Source organism: Zonotrichia albicollis, chromosome 5, assembly GCF_047830755.1.
Source record: "Zonotrichia albicollis isolate bZonAlb1 chromosome 5, bZonAlb1.hap1, whole genome shotgun sequence".
Classification (NCBI taxonomy): Eukaryota; Metazoa; Chordata; class Aves; order Passeriformes; family Passerellidae; genus Zonotrichia; species Zonotrichia albicollis.
In genome coordinates, this window is record NC_133823.1 from 22,316,407 (window position 1) to 22,334,208 (window position 17,802).

Sequence of the window (17,802 nt, forward strand, 5' to 3'; positions counted from 1 at the left end):
ATAAATTGTTCTGGAGTCCTCTGTACCAAGGCCCAGAGGCAAGCACATAGCCTGTACCAAAACTACTGTACCTTACAGTCATCTCCTCTTCCCTTTGAATAGCATTGCAGAATGAAGGTAAGCAAAGTGCTTTTCCACGCTCCTGTCTTCTGATCCAACTGCAGAGTTTCCTGACAGCTGTGCATGAAATCTCTCTGGGCTACCTGCTATGGGGTGCTCTGTGATCCTGCTCCCAGGACACCTGGACAGACAATGGCTCTAGCTGGTTGTGGTCTCTGCTCAGGAGACCAGGGAGAAGGCAAGGAGATGCTCACATTTGCTGCTTGTCCAGTGTCAGGACACAGCACATGGAAACCTGGGAACTCCAAAACTCCCCAGCTTCCAGCCTGGGAGAGACAGAGTAGCCTTCTCCAGCATCACAAGGGCGGAGGGACTTGGGACTGAGAATTCTTTCTTCACTGTCTGTAGTCCTGCAATAGACTCAGTTGCAGCAGTGGGACTCTTCTGACCCCTCTGGGTGCATTTCCCATTTTTTCGGTGTTTTCTCAGAGGAGTTAATAGGTTTCTTCCCCCTCAGAAGTCACTGAAGCTATTATGTATAGCACAGCTGAGCTATGTAACAGCTGTTCTTCTATAACCCATAAAGTTGCATAATTTCATTAGAATGAGACTGAGATTTCATGTAGATTTTTAAATTTTAAATTTTTCTATAAGAAAAGAAGCAGTAAGTAAAGCATGTCTTGTTTGCAGTATTGGCTGCCACAATTTTATTTTTTTTTAAAGATTTAGAAATAAGACAAAAGTAACCAAGACAACCCTTACCCTAAGCTACAGAATCCCTACAAATAACATTGAAAAAGAAGTTGATAATATTGATCCCTTGTGTACTAGTAGTTAAACTTCAAAAATCAATTGAGAGGAAAGCTTAACTGGCCTTTCTGTAGTATCAGAAAGCAAACCCAAATCCCAGACATAGAATTTTTACAGCTATGAATATAGGAGATGATTTTCAGACAATGTCAAAACTACCATTTAATTCCCTTTCCTTCAGGAGAAAGCTTCTATGAGGTGCACTTGGAAAGGAATCCCTGAGTATACTAGACATACTTCTGTGCAAACCAAGAAGTAGCTTTGCAGAGTGGCGTGCATAAGGAGTGAGTCCAGAGTGATCAGCAAGGACACCAGTTGTGCCATCACTTCTGCTTTGAATGACTTTAAACCTTTGTCCTGTTTGTTCAGGCAAATTCAGCTCTCAAGCTATTCTTGCTAAGCAACTACACCAACATTGCTCTGGCAGTGGTCTCCTGAGTGTTTGTAGAAAAAAATATTAGGTCTTAGTAAGGTAGCTAGGTGAGAAATCCACATTGGTAAACATCTTTGAAGATCTGAGTGCCTGATCTTTTTCACAAAGTAAGACTTTGAAGCCCTACTGCGCTTTCCACCCATGATTGTATTTCCTCCTTATTTTCTTTCAGCCATTCAATGTTGCTCTTCACTTGCTCCAGTGTCTGACTCCTGGGCATTTCTCCTGCCCCAGCATTAGGATATTTTTCAAAGAAATTTTCCACCTGGAAAAGAGAAAAGAATTGATGTGAAGTAAATAATGCTGCTGTTGGGCAAGCAGCTTTTTACAAAGACACAGTCAGGGGTAATTCTGACTGGGAGAGATCTATAAGCTCATGCTAGTAGCATTGGAATAGTTTTACAGTTTACTCCTGCTGCTTTAAGCATTTAGAGGACAAAAAAATAAATTTCCTGTCCAGAAGTTAGTGAAATATATTGACTTAAATTCAAGAGAATTGATGTCATCATACCTGCCAAAGCTGGAGCTCAGTGTTGAAGGTTTGGGCAATAGTTACTATTCGACCAAGATATCTGTCATTTATAGTGAATCTAGAAAAACAATTTAATAAAAGATGTTTGATGCAAAACCATAATTATCTGAAGCGTAAACTTCTAATTGTATTACAATAAAGCAGGTACACTCAAACTTCAGCATTTTTTTGAAATAGTTGAAAAATAGCACTCCTACATAATATCTGAGCTGTTCTTAAATATGTTTACTAATGGAGTAATCTCTTATGGTGGAATAATTTTTTTTAAAGTAACTACTGCTTGTCTCAGGCTGGAAGTTAGGAATATTGCTGCTCAGCAATACAAAACTGTCCAGATCACAGCTCTAGGCTTACAGGCGTGCTTTCCTTCTGTGCCCTCACCAAGCACTTAGGAGATGGAAAGAGAGATGTCACTCCAATATTGAGGAGAAAAGTGAAAAGGTTTGTGATTACTTCCACTGCTCGTCTGTATGTCTGCTTCTTGCTGTTACCATTAGAATTTTATACCCCCCATTTTATACTCTGTCTTCTTGGTATGAAATCAGTCGCAAGAGTGGAGATTGATTCACTAATTTCCATGCAATAAGCAGATTTCTGTGGCCTTGGTAAAACTTTCTCTCCTTGATGACCATTTACTGATACTGATCATTTAGGGAAAGAATGGTTTTCAAGTTAGTGACAAAATAATTTCTCCACAGCAAATGGATATAATTGTGTTGAATAAGCTTTCAGTTTTCATTTTGCAAAGGTCAGTGATTATAACTGTACAATGAAAACACAGAAAAACATGGCATGTAACAAGATTTACAGGTGGATGTAGTTTCCCATGAGTTCAATAGAGTACCTGTCAACTAAGTACTGCCAGTTCAGTCGTACCCAGTCCCAGGCCATTGTTTTCCCATAGGTGTTATATGAGATGTATCTCAGGACCGTGAACACATCTTGGCTTTTGATGAGGCTGGTGTTGTAAATATATTTCAGATATCTACGGGAAATGCCATAGGAATCAATGAGAACCATTTCCAAACAGGAATATTATTTTTTTTCCTACAGCATTTCAAAGATAAAGTACACGGATCTAAAATGTAAGTTGTGTCAAGAGATAATTGTATTGAAAGAAATCTTAGTTAAGAATCTTTAGCAAAGTAGGTAGAGTTTATGTCTCTATTTGAAAATAGCCAAACCCCATTATTATTCCTATGTTTTAATGCAGTAGAGAAAACAAGACTGGATCAGTTAGTACTTCAGCCTGTTAAGCCAAGCACCAAAAAAAGTAGTGCAGACTTTAAAGATTTTAAAGATTTTAGAGAAAAGACTTTAAAGATTTTATAGGGACCATTAATACATGCACAGGTGGCTTGCTCACATTGACATCTCTGCTGTTTGTTTGGAAATTTTTTTCCATACAAAATTAAAATTCATTTGGGCAGAGCATGCCTGCAAGTGCTGCAGCTATACTTTGAGTTATGGCACAGATGGTTTTGACTGACGGGGTGAAGCACACATGTTTGCAGGGAGATGAGTAGCATGGTCATGGATTCGCAGCAGCAGCTGCAGAAGAACACCCTTTGAAGCTGTTCTGTGTTGGGATTAAGGACTGTCTTCTTCTTCCCTATATGTAATGGACATTTTGTTCAATCTGTTTGCTCTTCCCTCCTTGTTTGCTATTTTAATAGTAAATTGAGAGACAAGCTTTCCCTGTTTTAGGGGGGATTTTTTGTTTTCTGCAAATATAGTCTGATCTAGCTAATTAATTCATGTCTTAATCATGTCAGCCATTAGCTATTTAATGGCTTTAGATTAAGGCTGTTGCGGTCACAAGAATTTAGGAATGCAGCTGCTTCCTACCGTTATTTCAATTACTCTAAATCTTTTATTTACTCTTTCTGAATCTTTTTGAATCTCCTATACTTCTGTGTTTCACCTCATTTAAACTTGGGACTCTTTCAAGCAGAGGCTGCTCCATGTTATGGTATTTAGGTAGGGCTCTGATACAGTGGTGAATGGCCCTGGTGTAGATGTTTGCTTGCATGAGTACTATGCTACATGATGCAGCAACATGCAAAGTTATCAGATGCAAAGTTATCAGATAAGCCTAAAGTAGCCCATGTGTCTATGCAGGGCGACAGCCTGGTGAGATTCTTGCCAAGTCAGACAGTCTGCTGGATGATTCTGGGGCAGTATCCAGACTCCTCATTATTGCCATGGCAGCATGAATTCAACATTTTTGGTTCTAGCTTGAGCGCTTTTGCGCAGCACCTCAGGGTGCATTGCAAGTTCAGGTGGATGCCTTCATAGCACTGTTAATAACAATTGCTCAAGGCTGTTTGCCTAATTTTAGCTAGTTAGAAAGTAGACATCTAGGCTAAGCAAACTGGAGCTAATGGAGGGTGACTGACAACACCCAAAAGCAATTTTTTCCATTGATTTTAAGCTCCTTTCCTGGTCTGGGATAAGCAGTGCTTTGTAGGTCTGGCCTCTCTTCACTGTTTAAAGAAGAAATGGATGACTAATTTACTCCCTTGAATTAACTATTAAGCAACTAAAGTTGCATAGGGTGCACACACTGTTGGAAGAGCTGAAGGTTGTTGATTGTGTGCAGCAAGTACCATGTCTTCAATATCTTTCTACTAAAAGAACAAGGCTTTTTCCCTGCCATAGTACAATCTCAGAGGGGCATGTTAGATAACTGGTCTTGAAAATGTATTGCATTCCTCATGCTGTAATCTGACCAAAATGACAGCACAGAAGAGAGGAAGAGGGGAAAGAGCAAACAGCGAACAGTTGCTTCTGTAAGAAAAGAGAAATCTGTGTGCGTTTAAATCACCTGTCCAAAAGGGTGATGTTCGTCACTGATGCCAGGCCATATAGCAACTTTTCTTTTTCTTGGGCTAATGAAGTTTCTTGGTATTTGTCGAACATGTAATTCCATGATGTCTCATTGCCTGAGTTCTGCATCCCATAGCGATATACTATAAGTCGGAGATTTGCAGGAATACTAAAATAAAGAAACAGTACTTAAATATTCTTCCCCCTTTCCTACTTGAGTTCAGTGGTACCCATTCACATGTTGTGTTCTTCACAAACCACAAAAGATGTGAGCACTCACGTTTCTCCTTGTAACCACCTATTGAAAAGCCGAGAAGCATTGTTCAAAGATTCTGAGTCATTCATACTGCAGGCAAAGTCTAGAACAGATGCACGAAGAAGCCTTGGAAAGAGAGAGAGAGAGAGTGAGAGAGTTATTTTCCTACTGCTAACTAATGCATCAATAGCATAAGAAGGAAAAAATAAAGATTGTCCCACCTCTGCAAATGGTCTCCAGAATCGTCCCAGCCCAATTCTTCCACAGTTGGTTTTACCAGATTACGAAAATATTGCTGAAGTAGAAAAAAAGTGTTGGTTACATGTGTAGATTTCTTTAAATTATAATATATTTAATTTCATAGTTTGTTCTCCTTCATTTTTTTTCAGAACTAGCATCTCTTGAATAAAATGTAACATGAACAGGCACACACACAATCTTTCCAGATCCCCACAGGATGCCAAGTCTGAATGCTTGCAATACTGATGTGCAGACAGGACAAAGCCAACCTACTGCTCTCTTAGCCTTGTCTGTGTTCCCAGATGAAGGCTGGGGTACAGCAAGGACACACTGCCACAACTGCTTTCCAGAGATGATAGTTCAGGACATACCTACTTTAGTGATCACTAAATCATGTTCAGTATTTTGGGTTAACCAACAAACCCTCTCACTGCCACATAGAGATATAGCCATCCTTTGTGCTGAGGACAGGTGTTTGATATTTTTCTGCCCTATACATACTTCTTTATTGAATGCAGGACAGCCTTGACTAATAAATACCTGTAACATGCCTTATGGTGACAGATTATAAGAATAATTAGGCATAATGTCTTTTCTCCAAGTGCATGGTCCTGAATGCAGAATCCAGGTAATTCAGATGCCGCTATGAAGCAGTGTTTAGAGGGTTTTTTTAAGAGAACAATAATGAAAAGTAAATGTAATAGTTCAGCAACACTGAAAATCACTTGAACTTCAGTATTATTCTTGTGAGAGATTCTGAATTATCAGATTCAGTGGTCCCAAGCTGGGTTGGCTTTTATTTTGCTTCATCACCTGAAACAGGGGATAGAGAGTTTTATCATCTTCGAGCATGTTTGCAAGATAAGTTACAGCTGATATAGCTCTATTCCAAGGCAAATAATCTGTTTCCTTTCCTAGGTATTTTGTGAGTTCCAGGGGAACAGCGTAATTCACAAGTCCAGGTCTGTGGAAGGAGAAAACATAACTTCTGTTACTTTAATGAATTTGAAGATCTTGCTTCTTCAAAGATATTAGATTTACTATTTACTTTAGAAGGCCTGAAATAGTAAAGTTTGTGAGGGAGAAAGTTGTCTGGAAGGTAACTTGGAAGGTGTTTTCCAAAGAGATAACCAAGGATCACTGTTAATTAATGCCTAACTGTAGGAGTTGTGCCATTGTGAGAAGACTGCTAGCGTTGTGGCAGCCCAGTGTGCCTAGAAGTGGGCAGCCTTTACCTGACTGACATTAATATAACAAAAAAAGAAAGGAATTGCTGGTTGGTGACATCCTGAAAGGCTGAGGAGACTAAGACTTAGAGCCTGTTACAGATTGCTTAAAATTTTTCTGTGTCAGCATGGTTGGGTTCAAGATCTAGAAGTTTCCAATCAAGTTTCTAAGTAAACTACTAGCTGAGGTAGTAGCTACTCAATGCCTTGTATGCACTGTAGACACGTCTCTGCTTTTCTGGATACCTAACCTCTTCTGGAGTGCTTCCATTATTGTTAATTATATGGAGAAAACTTCCCTTTCTAAGACCTGTGCAACTGAAGCCTGCTTTTTTCTTGCCATGGTACTGAAAGGGAGCATTCCTCGTGATTGCAACGTTAATGTAAGTTGTAATTCATACTTAAATGCACCCCCTTGCACCCACAAGATAAAGCAACAAAGAATTAAAGCTCATACCAAAGTCAGAACATTTCTTTCAACCACCTGGGTTGCCTGAATCCTAATTATTAGGCAACAGAAAGTGAAACATTTGTGTTGAAATCTCTGCAGAGAATTAGTTTACCTCGCTAAAGAAAAAGCGTCATCCAAAATCCCTGCGCGATCAGCAGGTGAAAACATCTGTATGAAAAGAGGAAAAGAGGGATCAAGAATATACAGACTATTTGCAGAAAAACCTCAGCCTTACAGACCTCTTATAAGAGACCCACCAGACAAGTTAGACATTACAACACTCACTATGTGGTTTTGGAGCAGAAGATTGCTTAAGCTGGCCCAGTTTTGACTATCATAATTCACTCGGAAGAATCCAATGTGGTCTGGATTAACATTCACAAAAGTATCAGTAGAAGATGGTATTTGAATTCCTACAAAATAAACAGGAATCAGTTTGTGCCCCTTATATGATGCAGATCTCACTGGAGATTCCTTGACTCCAAACATTTTATTTGGTTTTAATGGATATCAAAATAAGGTCCAACCCTTAATTTAATTTATTTCTTTATTTACTTCTAAATAGCTCTTAGTAAAGATGAGTTATTACAGATTTTGATGAATGCCAGCACTTGTCTTACACAAATGAACTGCAGTAATTATTTGGGGTAGCTACTTTGTTAAATTTGAAATGGAGGTCATTCTGAGTAGGATGAGCATGGTGATTTAGTGTCGTTGTAAGTAAAAAATTGCAAAGAAGCAGTTCTTTCAAATATATGTTTTTAAACATTTTTCATCCTTGTGTGCACTATTAAAGTTTTCATATTTTATCCTTCATTAGTTTCATTTTCCAGTTTGTTTCAACTAAATTTAACTTTTCTTTCCTTACTCTTCTTTGATTCTATTTTTGTAACTGTTGATAAAAGATTTACAAAATAGGCTGAGACTTCATGCAAGCACCCATGTTTAGGGATTTTCCCATTTAAAATGAATACTTGAAAATTTTTCTTTCTCAGAAGCTTGGCCTGATCCAGTTGATGATGCTACTTATGAAATTTTTTCTATTTCATATTGAAAACAATGGTCTTGAATCTCTGTTTTGAGGGTGTCTGTAGTTAAAAGCATGTTTCTGTTTCGATGTTACATACAAAGTATTTCTAAAGAGATTTTTCCCTACAGTTGCTGTTTGCCCTGCAAGACAGAAATTTTGTGAATGTAGAAGTAAGCACCTAATCAAGACTTTGCATGATTTGTGAAGTTAATAGCCCCTTGCAGCCCTCAGATCATGTGGAAATCAGAGAAAGAAAATTTCTTTGTGTTAACTTCTGACTTGTATCATAATGTAAGATATTTTTTGTTTGTTTTTGCGTGGATACTAAAAGCAACCATTTAAAAAAAATCCACCCCAGAACAAAAGACAAATTGCATTTTAAGAAAGTAACAAACAAGTACAAGAAAAGATAAGCCAATTGTCATATTTTTGACATTCAATGGGATGTAATTTAAAATCTGAAAAAATCTGAAAAAAGTAATTTTTCCCCACAATTTTGTCCACTGGAGGTGTAGTAGAAGAAATTCAGATTTGACTGCATACTAGAACAATGATCAAAATGAACCACGTAGGAATTTTCTCAGGTTGGAAATCAGCATAAGAAAAGGTGATTAATCATTTGTAGTTCTTTGTCTTTAATTGAACTCAAGTTGCCAGTTTACCATGGCACGAAAGCATTCACCAGCCTCCCACTTCTCCTCTTTTCTTGGACTGGACAATGGCCATATCTAAGCCAAATTGATTTTAGTGCATTATAATTAAGAGTATGCATAGATGTTTCCTTGAATAGGACTGTATTTAAGATGCTTAAGCACTATACTGAAACTGAGTCTAAATTGACATCATGTTTGTACAGGGGAAATAGTAATCTTATCACTGAAATTATTAGTGACTGGAATAACCAAGCTGTGTGCTACCTCCTGGACTTGAAAACTGCAAAGTATGAAAGTTCATTCTGTACTCTGTTTTTTATAAATTATATGGAAAACTTTCATCCATTCATTATCCTTAAAAGAGAATACATTTACCTGTAGAATCTGATGCATTGTAGAAAGTATAATTTGATGTATCACCACGCTTAAATTTGACTGGTATATTCCATTTGTAACTGAAATTATTTAATGGGAAAAAAAGTCAAATTACATTTGAAGCCAAATAGTAAAAAACCCCCTCTTTGTCTTTGTTTCTTTGTTTATTTTAATGCTTACATCTTTTTTATTGAAGCTGACTTGTGCTTATGAACATATACATACTAAATAATGTCAGGCAATTTTCTAGCAGGATACAAAGCGATTGGTTTAGTAAAAGATGATTTTATATTAATAACTGGTGTCAAGGTTGATGTTGATGTGTCTAGGGCTTTGCGCAGACACTAGTTAATCTTTGCAATGCTGACTTGAAATCAATGGTTAAGTATTACAGAAGTTTTTTTGCAGATGGAAAAAAGGAAAGAGTTTAAGCATCTACTGTGATACAGTTAACAGGGCTTCTTGCCTTTTCCAGCCTGTTTTTATTCTCCAAGACAATCTTAATTCCTTCATTAAAAAGCACTGGGAGGCAAATCCAACCTTACCTCTTGCTCCTCAGCTCCTTGTATATCTTTAATGGGTAGGTGCAGTTTCCTCACTCCAGGGCATGCCCAGGACAAAGATGAGAAATTTGGGCAGGAATGGAGCCACAGCACAGCCTGACCAAGACTGTGACCAGGCAATCAGGGATGTGGGACAGCAGAGCATGCTGCAAGTGTAACATCAGCCACATAGGGCTGCTAAAATGATCAAGCCCTTTTGAGCAGTCAGCTGCTCTTCCATATTAGTATATTATACTTTATCCCAGGGAGATTTCTCCTTGGTGACAAATGCTATGGAAAGTATATGTCATCTTTATAACCCTACGTTAAGTAAATGGTCACTAATTTCCAGAAAATAAAAAAAATTAAGGTTATGGTATCTCCTCCTACCTCAAGGAAGAAAGATTTAATATTTTTTATCTCCTAAACAAAATATCTTAACAGATTTATACACTTCTGGTTTTACTTGTTCTTTTATGGAGCTTACTATGATGGAATTTAGACAGGTATTGTGTTTCCCAAGAGAAAACCCATTTAGGTTTTTGGGGTTTTGTTTGTTTATTTGTGCGTGGTTTTTTGTTGTTGTTGTCATTGGGGTTTTTTTTGTTTGTTTTTTTGTTTGTTTGTTTGTTTGTTCATTTGGGTTTTTTTTGTTTTGGTTTTTTAAACTTATTTTTGTAAATGCATTTAATGGGGTATATTTTACTTAGTTTCTACCTGGTATGAATCAACATGTGCAGTAGGAACTTACCCAAGATCAGAAGGAGGATGAGAAGCATTTGCACTGGGATCCAAAAGAAAACGTTTCTGTGTGAATATTGAATTATCTCCCATCTCCAAAACAGGGTATCCCATCTGCCTAGTCCAGGTGTCCATGACTTCCTTCACAGGTTTATTACTTGCCTGTGAATGATGGAAGAAGGTTGTAGTGAAAATGGAAATTCAGTCCTAAGAGGAAAGAAAGTATCTCTGGTATTAAGAAAAAGAAAAGCAGAAAGGGGCAGAGGAAAGAGCATGTTCAGGACAAAAAAATCCTCCATTAAATCCTTTTATGGTGCCTATCACTGAAGAAAGAAATTATTTGGAAACTTGAACACCCACAGAAGAAATGAGAAATGTGTAGGCAGGAGACTGGCCAGAAGCATGGATAAGAAATACTGAGGAACATTTGAGGCCCCTTGCATTCTCAAAGATCTCTCAATTTTTTTCTGACAGAAAAACTGAACAAGACAGAAAGGACACAGTGGGATTTTTAAAGGCAGAAGCCTCCTTGCAGTGCGTCCTGTTTTGAGTGTGAAGAAAGAGCCAGTATTAACCACAAGCAGCTGCATCAATGTAAAATTTGATTCATTCTGTGAACCCTGAACATCTGTCCTGGGAACTGGAGCTGAAGAAAGCTGTCACTACCTCCCAAGGATGCCACCTGTGAGAGAAGTGAGCTAGACTCACTTCTAGTGACTTTCTCCAGATGAGGAAGATGATGTGAAGATGCAAAGCACTAGAGAGGGAAAGCAGGAAGTTCTGCTGAGTAGGAAGAAGTCTGGGACCAAGGAGAAGACTGGAACTAAAAAGCAAAAGCACAATTTAGTCTTGTGCATGTCCACAGGGTTGGAAGAAAAGGAAAAAGTACCAGGGAAGAACCTGGCAGTATGCCAGCGTAATGGGGGCTAATGAGATAGATGGAAAAAATAGTCCAGTCTCAAGGAACAGGAAAGATCAGAAAATGGTGGCACAGATGATGACCCAACTGGGACTCAGAAGCTAGAGAGGGATATAAGCCCCAAAATTACTTGTGAATTGATGTCACTGATAGCTTTCCAACACCTGAATCTGGAGAGAGAAAAGAGACCATATGGGGTGCATGATGGTGGATGAGAGGTGTTTCACACATGAAATGAGTTTAATTTGCAGGGGGAATATTTCAGCAGCAGGGTGTTTGTTAGCAAGGCCTCCTTTCTTGGTTCTTACTCCACTCCCACAGCCTTATGTGAAAGAAGGAAAGGAAAGGAAGGAAGGAAGGAAAGGAAGGAAGGAAAGGAAGGAAAGGAAGGAAAGGAAGGAAAGGAAGGAAAGGAAGGAAAGGAAGGAAAGGAAGGAAGGAAAGGAAGGAAAGGAAGGAAAGGAAGGAAAGGAAGGAAAGGAAGGAAAGGAAGGAAAGGAAGGAAGGAAGGAAGGAAGGAAGGAAGGAAGGAAGGAAGGAAGGAAGGAAGGAAGGAAGGAAGGAAGTGGGAGGCTGCCTAGCTTGTGATCTCTCATTGACAGAAGAGCTACAGAATATTAAAACTTTGAGAAACTAAATCAGTGTGTGAGATATGAAACATTTATCAGCAAGGGTTTGGGTGGATGCAAAACACACCTCTTCCAGAGCTTCCCAGAAATGTTCTGTCTTGGCATTCTGGAAATAGTATTTCTTCAAATATGCCTAGAGAGAGATGGAAGACCATGAAAATACTACCAGTGTTTCTTGTTTGCCTGTGAAAACAATACACATATTGAGTTTTACAGGGATACAGAGAGTACCTCTCAGTTGCACAGAGTATCCACACATGGGTGGTAGTACTGTCAGTGGGAGATCAAATGGATCGGTATTCAGCTGATGAAATTCCTTTGCTGTCCAATGCATCCCATAACACCAAAAGCCAGCGTTTTCCAGAGTGACTTGTTAGTAGGAAATAAATTTGTATTTGAAGATTTTTTGGGGTTTTGTTTAAATGGACACCACTCTACCCTGCTGCAAATTTCCGACTAATATAAGAGGCTGTTTAGCAGGAGGAAGATATTTAATGAGATTTCGCTACCTGTGGACTCAGAGTGGAAGCAGGAAACTCTAGTCACCTCCACATTTTGATCAAAACGATTGTTACATGGAGTAATGGTGTTCAGCAAAGAGTTTGCAATGCCTAGACCTTATTCCCATGCTGTGTCTTCCCTGGCTGCTCGGCGGGTGTTTTCCTACCCTGCCACCTGCTCCCGGTGGTGTTCAGTCAGTAGATGGTGCTGTTTGTTTCGCTGTTGGCCGCAGCCGCCTAACTTAGGGTTCCTGAAGGCTCTGAGCAGAAGGAAAGGGTTAGGCTCTTGGAGACAAGGCGGCTGTATTTAACCATCTTGGGTAACTGTTCTGATTGAGTAAGTGAAAGGGGGAATACAGGAAAATACAACTATCTTGTAACAGCCCATGAATGTGCTCTTCATGAGAGAGGGAAATAAGAACAAATGTGGTAAGCCTGCACTGGTAACACTTGTTACCAATGTCTGCTCAGAATAAAGGACAGACAAGTTTTCTCCTTGCAGGTTGGCTCCTTTCTCCCATTTTGTCACTTTGTAGCACCACGTTTTTCCTCCACAAGAAAGGACTATGAACTGTGCAATGTATCTCTTTTCTTCTCCCTATTACCTTCACTTTTTAGGGCTGGGTGTCCCTGCATCAGGCCACGGATGAGCTGATGCCTCTAAGAGTGTCCCTACACGTCAGCCTTGTGTGGGTTGGAGGATCCTGGCCATAGGAAGCCGCAGACACACTTTACAGCAGAATGAGGGGATCCCAGTTGACAGCAAGATAGCAGTGGGGTAGAGGAGGTTTTTCCACTAAAAGCTGTCAGGAATTTAGGTCCTCACTGTCTGGCTACCAAATCTTTATGCAGTTCACATTCCTGCTTCTGTGGGAGCATGGAACTTCTTCCCCTCTATGTTGTCCACTCAGTATTGAAATCCACAATGTACTTTTGCTACCAATACCAGGATCTCTGATATTAATGTTTTGAATAATGGCTTTGCTACTGTCACATAAAGATGGGCTGTGTGTCTGGCAGGTTTTGATGCCACCTTTACCTGACAGCCTTTTTGGAAGAGCTCTGGTGTAATCCAGTCTTGAATCATTCTGAGGATTGATGCACCCTGAGGACAAAGGGAAAGGGGAGAAGGTCAATCCACACTGCTCTAACATGATTTTCATTCATCTAAAAGGCAACATGTGAATGAGTATTTTACAAGGCAAAAGTAGAAATCATCCATCAGACTAAGGAAGTGGTTTTTCTACTTCCTTTGTTTGATAGCATGCCTACCTGGTGGAGCTTAAATCTGGATGTGAGAATCAGTCTTTAGTTGTGATCAGACACTTGTTCCTATGTTCAGCTCCCAAGCCCTGCTGCTGCAGCTTACTATTCTCTACCAGCTTGTGTGAGCAGGGCTCCCTGTTTTGTGTAGAACAGTTCAAGGGTGAGGGCAGCTGAGGACTCCCCCTGTCAGGGGAACAGCCTGAGAGGGGCAGTGACTTTAGATGAACGCACAACAGGAAGGGAACTCTAAAAATGCTGCAAGTCTGGGGCTTTACAGGTTGGGTATGCCATCTGAAGATAAGGAATGAGATTTGCTGAGGACTAGTGTAAAAGCTCTGGCCTCTGAAGCAGGGTAGAATCTGACTCAGAGGAGTTACTAATTGGGGCGTCACAGAAAATAACCCAAACAATTAGGACCTTGAAAGAAGAAAGAAACAAAAGGAAGACAGGAGAGAGAAGTAGAAGAGCCATGTGGAACAAAGAACAGAGTGCACACAAGATGATGAAGAAAAAAAAAAGGAGTTCAAACTCCATCTAAGATGGAAAATACAATTTTAGGATTAGCATGTTTTCATTTTCTGAGCTAAATCAAGGGGCAGTTGAGAGCCTAATGCTATGAATAGTTTAAAAATCCAGTTGTCCCATGAAAACAATAATATTATCTGAATTCTCAGTAAATTCTGTTTCCTTTATTTATGTGTCTGAGAATAATGACTAGATGAGTCATGGTAGAGGGACTGCTTGAACAGATATGCCTCAAACTGCTTTCCAGGCTATTGTTGGAGAGTCAAGGTGGTCAGCAGATGACTGTTTTCTGATACAGAAATCTGATGTGTTTGCCATGGAATGTGCTCAAAACCAATTCGGTAACATTTAGAACAGAGATCCATTAGTGGTAATCCTAAAGCTGCTTAATGATCAGTGGTGATCATAAGGCCACGAGTATGCACTAGGGAACCTCAGTTCCTCAGCTTTGTCTCTCAGCCACTTCTTATCTGATATCACCACTCAGAAACCATCTCCTCCCATTTATATTAAAAGCCAAAGTACAAATACACACTTATACATTATTTGATAACAGTGGAGACTTCTATTGCTTTAAAATGTAATGTATAGTTAGTCACTTGCACCTTCTACTATTATTTTTAAGTCTCTTCCTCTCCCTTGTCATTCCTCTGTAACCATGATGAAGTGTGTTTGAGAAAAACTCATCCTAACAAAAATCACTGATTATAGGAACACCAGTATTTTAGTAACTTCCCTTTCTTACAACTATTTGGGGAGGCTCAGCAAGTGACCTTAATTTGACTAGCTAACATTCTCTGATGGGTGGTATAGGGGGGAGTCTTTTATCAACACCCACATAATTTCATAGTAATTGCCAAGTACGTGGCAAGATTTGTTTGTGGCAGAAATGTGGAAGATTAATCCTAAACTTCTGTAGCTGGGAAGTTCCAAAAATATGAGGGTCCAAGAGCAAATTTCTAACAGAACTTATTTAAGACAAAAAGATCACTGATACTTTAATAAAACCTTTCAAAATAAGAGAGAGGATTAAACTAGGAAAGAGATGAGATGCAAATACTTTTTAAAAACAGATTAAAACAATTATGTACATTAATTGTTTACTCACCAGCTCTACTCTAGTAGAGCTTTCCTAGGCATATAATGCCCTATCAATCCCATAGCAGTTAGAGGATCTCATACAGAATACACTGCAATGACTCCATAGACCCTTAGGCAATTCATTAGGGTTTTAGGATTGGATAAGCTCTCTGGTTGTTCTTGTAAGACTAACAGAGAGCATTTCAAATTATGCTTTATTTGTTTAGCGATGAATATTATCATGAGAAGATGGTTTTTAAAAGAAAAATACAAAAGAGAAGCCAAAACAAAGCCAAAAAGAAACAAGCTAATTTTGTCACACATTTATATATAAATACCAACAGTAATTTGAGCTAAATCTGCGCTAAGACTTTCTCTTTCAAGCCAAATTATAACCCAAGCCAAATTATATCCCAAGCAAACTGTTCCCAAACAATGCACAAGTCCTCAAGTGTTTTTGCTTAAAAAAAATGAGTTCATGTTGTAATTATCTAGGCACAAAGAGATGAGTAAAAGCTAGGATTTTTTTTTCTCCATTGTTTTTACAGACCCTGCAAAAGTATGTATCTTACTTAGCTCACCACTAAAATAGATTTTGATCCAGAGTATTTGATTTAGCTCTGTATATTTCGTGACTTTTGTTAGTTTGATTTAAAAACTGTTACACAATGCAGGTTTTTACATGGTTTATGGTTTGACTGTGAGGCATTTATGATGCAATAAATACCGGTTGTATTGTTGGATAGGGGATTTGACAATTGAAAACAGAAAACTGATGGAAATGGATGGATCAAGTCTAGCTAATAAAAGTAGTATCTATAGTTACAGACTGTAGCACAGCTGAAGCTAAAGTCAATGCAATATATACTGTATGTTTAGCTGATAATGGGAGCTTGGAGGGAAAGCAATAAGCAGTGTTTAATAATGTTGGATTTTGTGTGTTCTGTGGAAGTGTGTTACGGCATCAGAGAGGGAACACTGACAGAGTCATATAAGAAGCTGCCAATAAAATATGGTGTATCAGGTTCAGAAGCAGCATGGGAGATGGCCGGTTGAGGAGAAGAGTGACAGGAGTGTTTTCTTTGGGCTTGTCTCTTGATGCCCTGCAGAAAACAACTGGAGGGAACAGTGTTGTTGGGGCCCTTGAGTCGAGACTTGCCTGGTTAGATATGGGGGGGCACCTGCTTTGTTCCAAGTCTAAGGGCTGTCTAAGGACTAAGTGGCTTTGGCTACATCTGATGTGGAGAGAAAGAAGATGGCCTCAGCCCCCTAAGCTGGGTCTTCAAAGTGATGATCCTCAGCATGGCTGCTGGTGTCCCTCAAGCTCTGTGCTTCACAGCACTGATCTCCAGCCTGCCACCCCACACAGCAAGTACTACCAGAGGCCTTGGGCTCCCAAAAACCTCTGTGTACCCTGGTTACAACAGTGGTTGGATGACTCCAGCATTCCAGTGTCTCTCTGCTCAGGCAGAGGTATCCTTCCAGCTAGCTCCTTAGGGAGTCTTTATGGGCACAGGTCCTCACTGCCGCATGCTGGGATGGGATGAGCAAAAATCTTATCAAATACTTAAAGGAGTGTCTCTACCACTTCCTGGGCTACTGGATTATTGTACTCCAGTGTGCTCCTGAGCTCCACAACTTTCAGTGAAATGTGGAGCTGACTTATCTCCCAATTTAAGCCCATGCCAGTAGAGGCTGATGTAGCCCATCTTTGCTAAGATTGTTTGGGTGGCTGGGATACTGTGAGCAACTTGAGATAAAAAGTCACTTTCCTGTTTTTACTGCTTGGTTCCCTGTCTTGCTTCCTCAAAACAGAAGTTATGAGGGCCTGCAGGTGTGATGGAGAAGTGACAGAAAGGATACATCTGGCCTTGGACATCTGCCCTTGCCTCCTCTACCTTCATGTTAGATTATGAGCCTTGACATAACTGGGCTGCATCAGCACAAGGAGATGGGAGAGGGGTGTGATTAGTACCTTGTTTAGTTTAATTTTAAACCCAGCACTCCAGTGGCAGAGGCCGGTGACACCGTGCTTTGCCTGCATCACTGCATGCTGTGAGCAGGCCTGCATGGTGCACAGTGGCTGACCAGGCTCTGCTGCTCTGCTCCTCTCACAGCTGCCTTTAACTGCATCGCCACTGACTGCAGTTAGGAACGTCCCAGAACAAAGATCTGCACAGACACAGCTCAAGTGACTTGGGAGTCCTGATTATGAGCCTGACTTTTATCTCCTCTCCTTTGCCCCTTCCTTTGCATCCAAAGTCACAACAGAAGGATGTCCTACCTTACTGTAGGATATCCCATCAAACACAGAGGTGATTTCAGCTGGAGATGACACATTGGTTACAATTGGGTGCGAAGAGAGCAAAGAGTCATCCATCAGTACAGGAAGCACATCCTCAATTAAAACCTGTTCAGGCTGAGAAAAAGAAGACATTAGAATGGAAACAAAGGAAGGAGTATATGCCTACTTCTCAAATAAGTAGTTTGAATTTCAACTTCTCTAGGCAATTTAAAATAGAATGAAATTTTATGCCTCTAAAGAAGGACTTGCAAACTCTTGCTTTACATCTGAGAGGGGAGGGATACAATTTCTCCTTAACTAAGAGAAATTGCCTTTTTCAGATCCTGTTTTCCTGTGTGTATGATAACACAGACACACCCATCCCACCTCCCTTGCCCCCAGTAGGGCAAAAAGAGTAGCC

General features: G+C 39.7%; 1 protein-coding gene across 2 annotated transcripts in view; it reads right to left on the reverse strand.

Annotated features, from left to right (window-relative positions):
* Nucleotides 1–738: 738 nt before the first annotated feature.
* Nucleotides 739–17,802, reverse strand: part of ENPEP (glutamyl aminopeptidase) — a 34,477-nt gene continuing 17,413 nt past the window's right edge. For both annotated transcript variants that reach the window (XM_074541004.1, XM_005484730.3), the window contains 14 exons: nt 17,382–17,516; nt 13,266–13,331; nt 11,794–11,859; nt 10,189–10,340; nt 8,896–8,975; nt 7,123–7,250; nt 6,950–7,005; nt 5,974–6,124; nt 5,142–5,215; nt 4,945–5,046; nt 4,663–4,833; nt 2,680–2,820; nt 1,815–1,893; nt 739–1,568 (listed from right to left, as the gene is read on the reverse strand). In XM_074541004.1, coding sequence (XP_074397105.1) covers nt 1,404–1,568; nt 1,815–1,893; nt 2,680–2,820; nt 4,663–4,833; nt 4,945–5,046; nt 5,142–5,215; nt 5,974–6,124; nt 6,950–7,005; nt 7,123–7,250; nt 8,896–8,975; nt 10,189–10,340; nt 11,794–11,859; nt 13,266–13,331; nt 17,382–17,516 — 1,566 coding nt within the window. In that variant the 3' untranslated portion in view covers nt 739–1,403. The remainder of the gene's footprint in view (nt 1,569–1,814; nt 1,894–2,679; nt 2,821–4,662; nt 4,834–4,944; nt 5,047–5,141; nt 5,216–5,973; nt 6,125–6,949; nt 7,006–7,122; nt 7,251–8,895; nt 8,976–10,188; nt 10,341–11,793; nt 11,860–13,265; nt 13,332–17,381; nt 17,517–17,802) is intronic.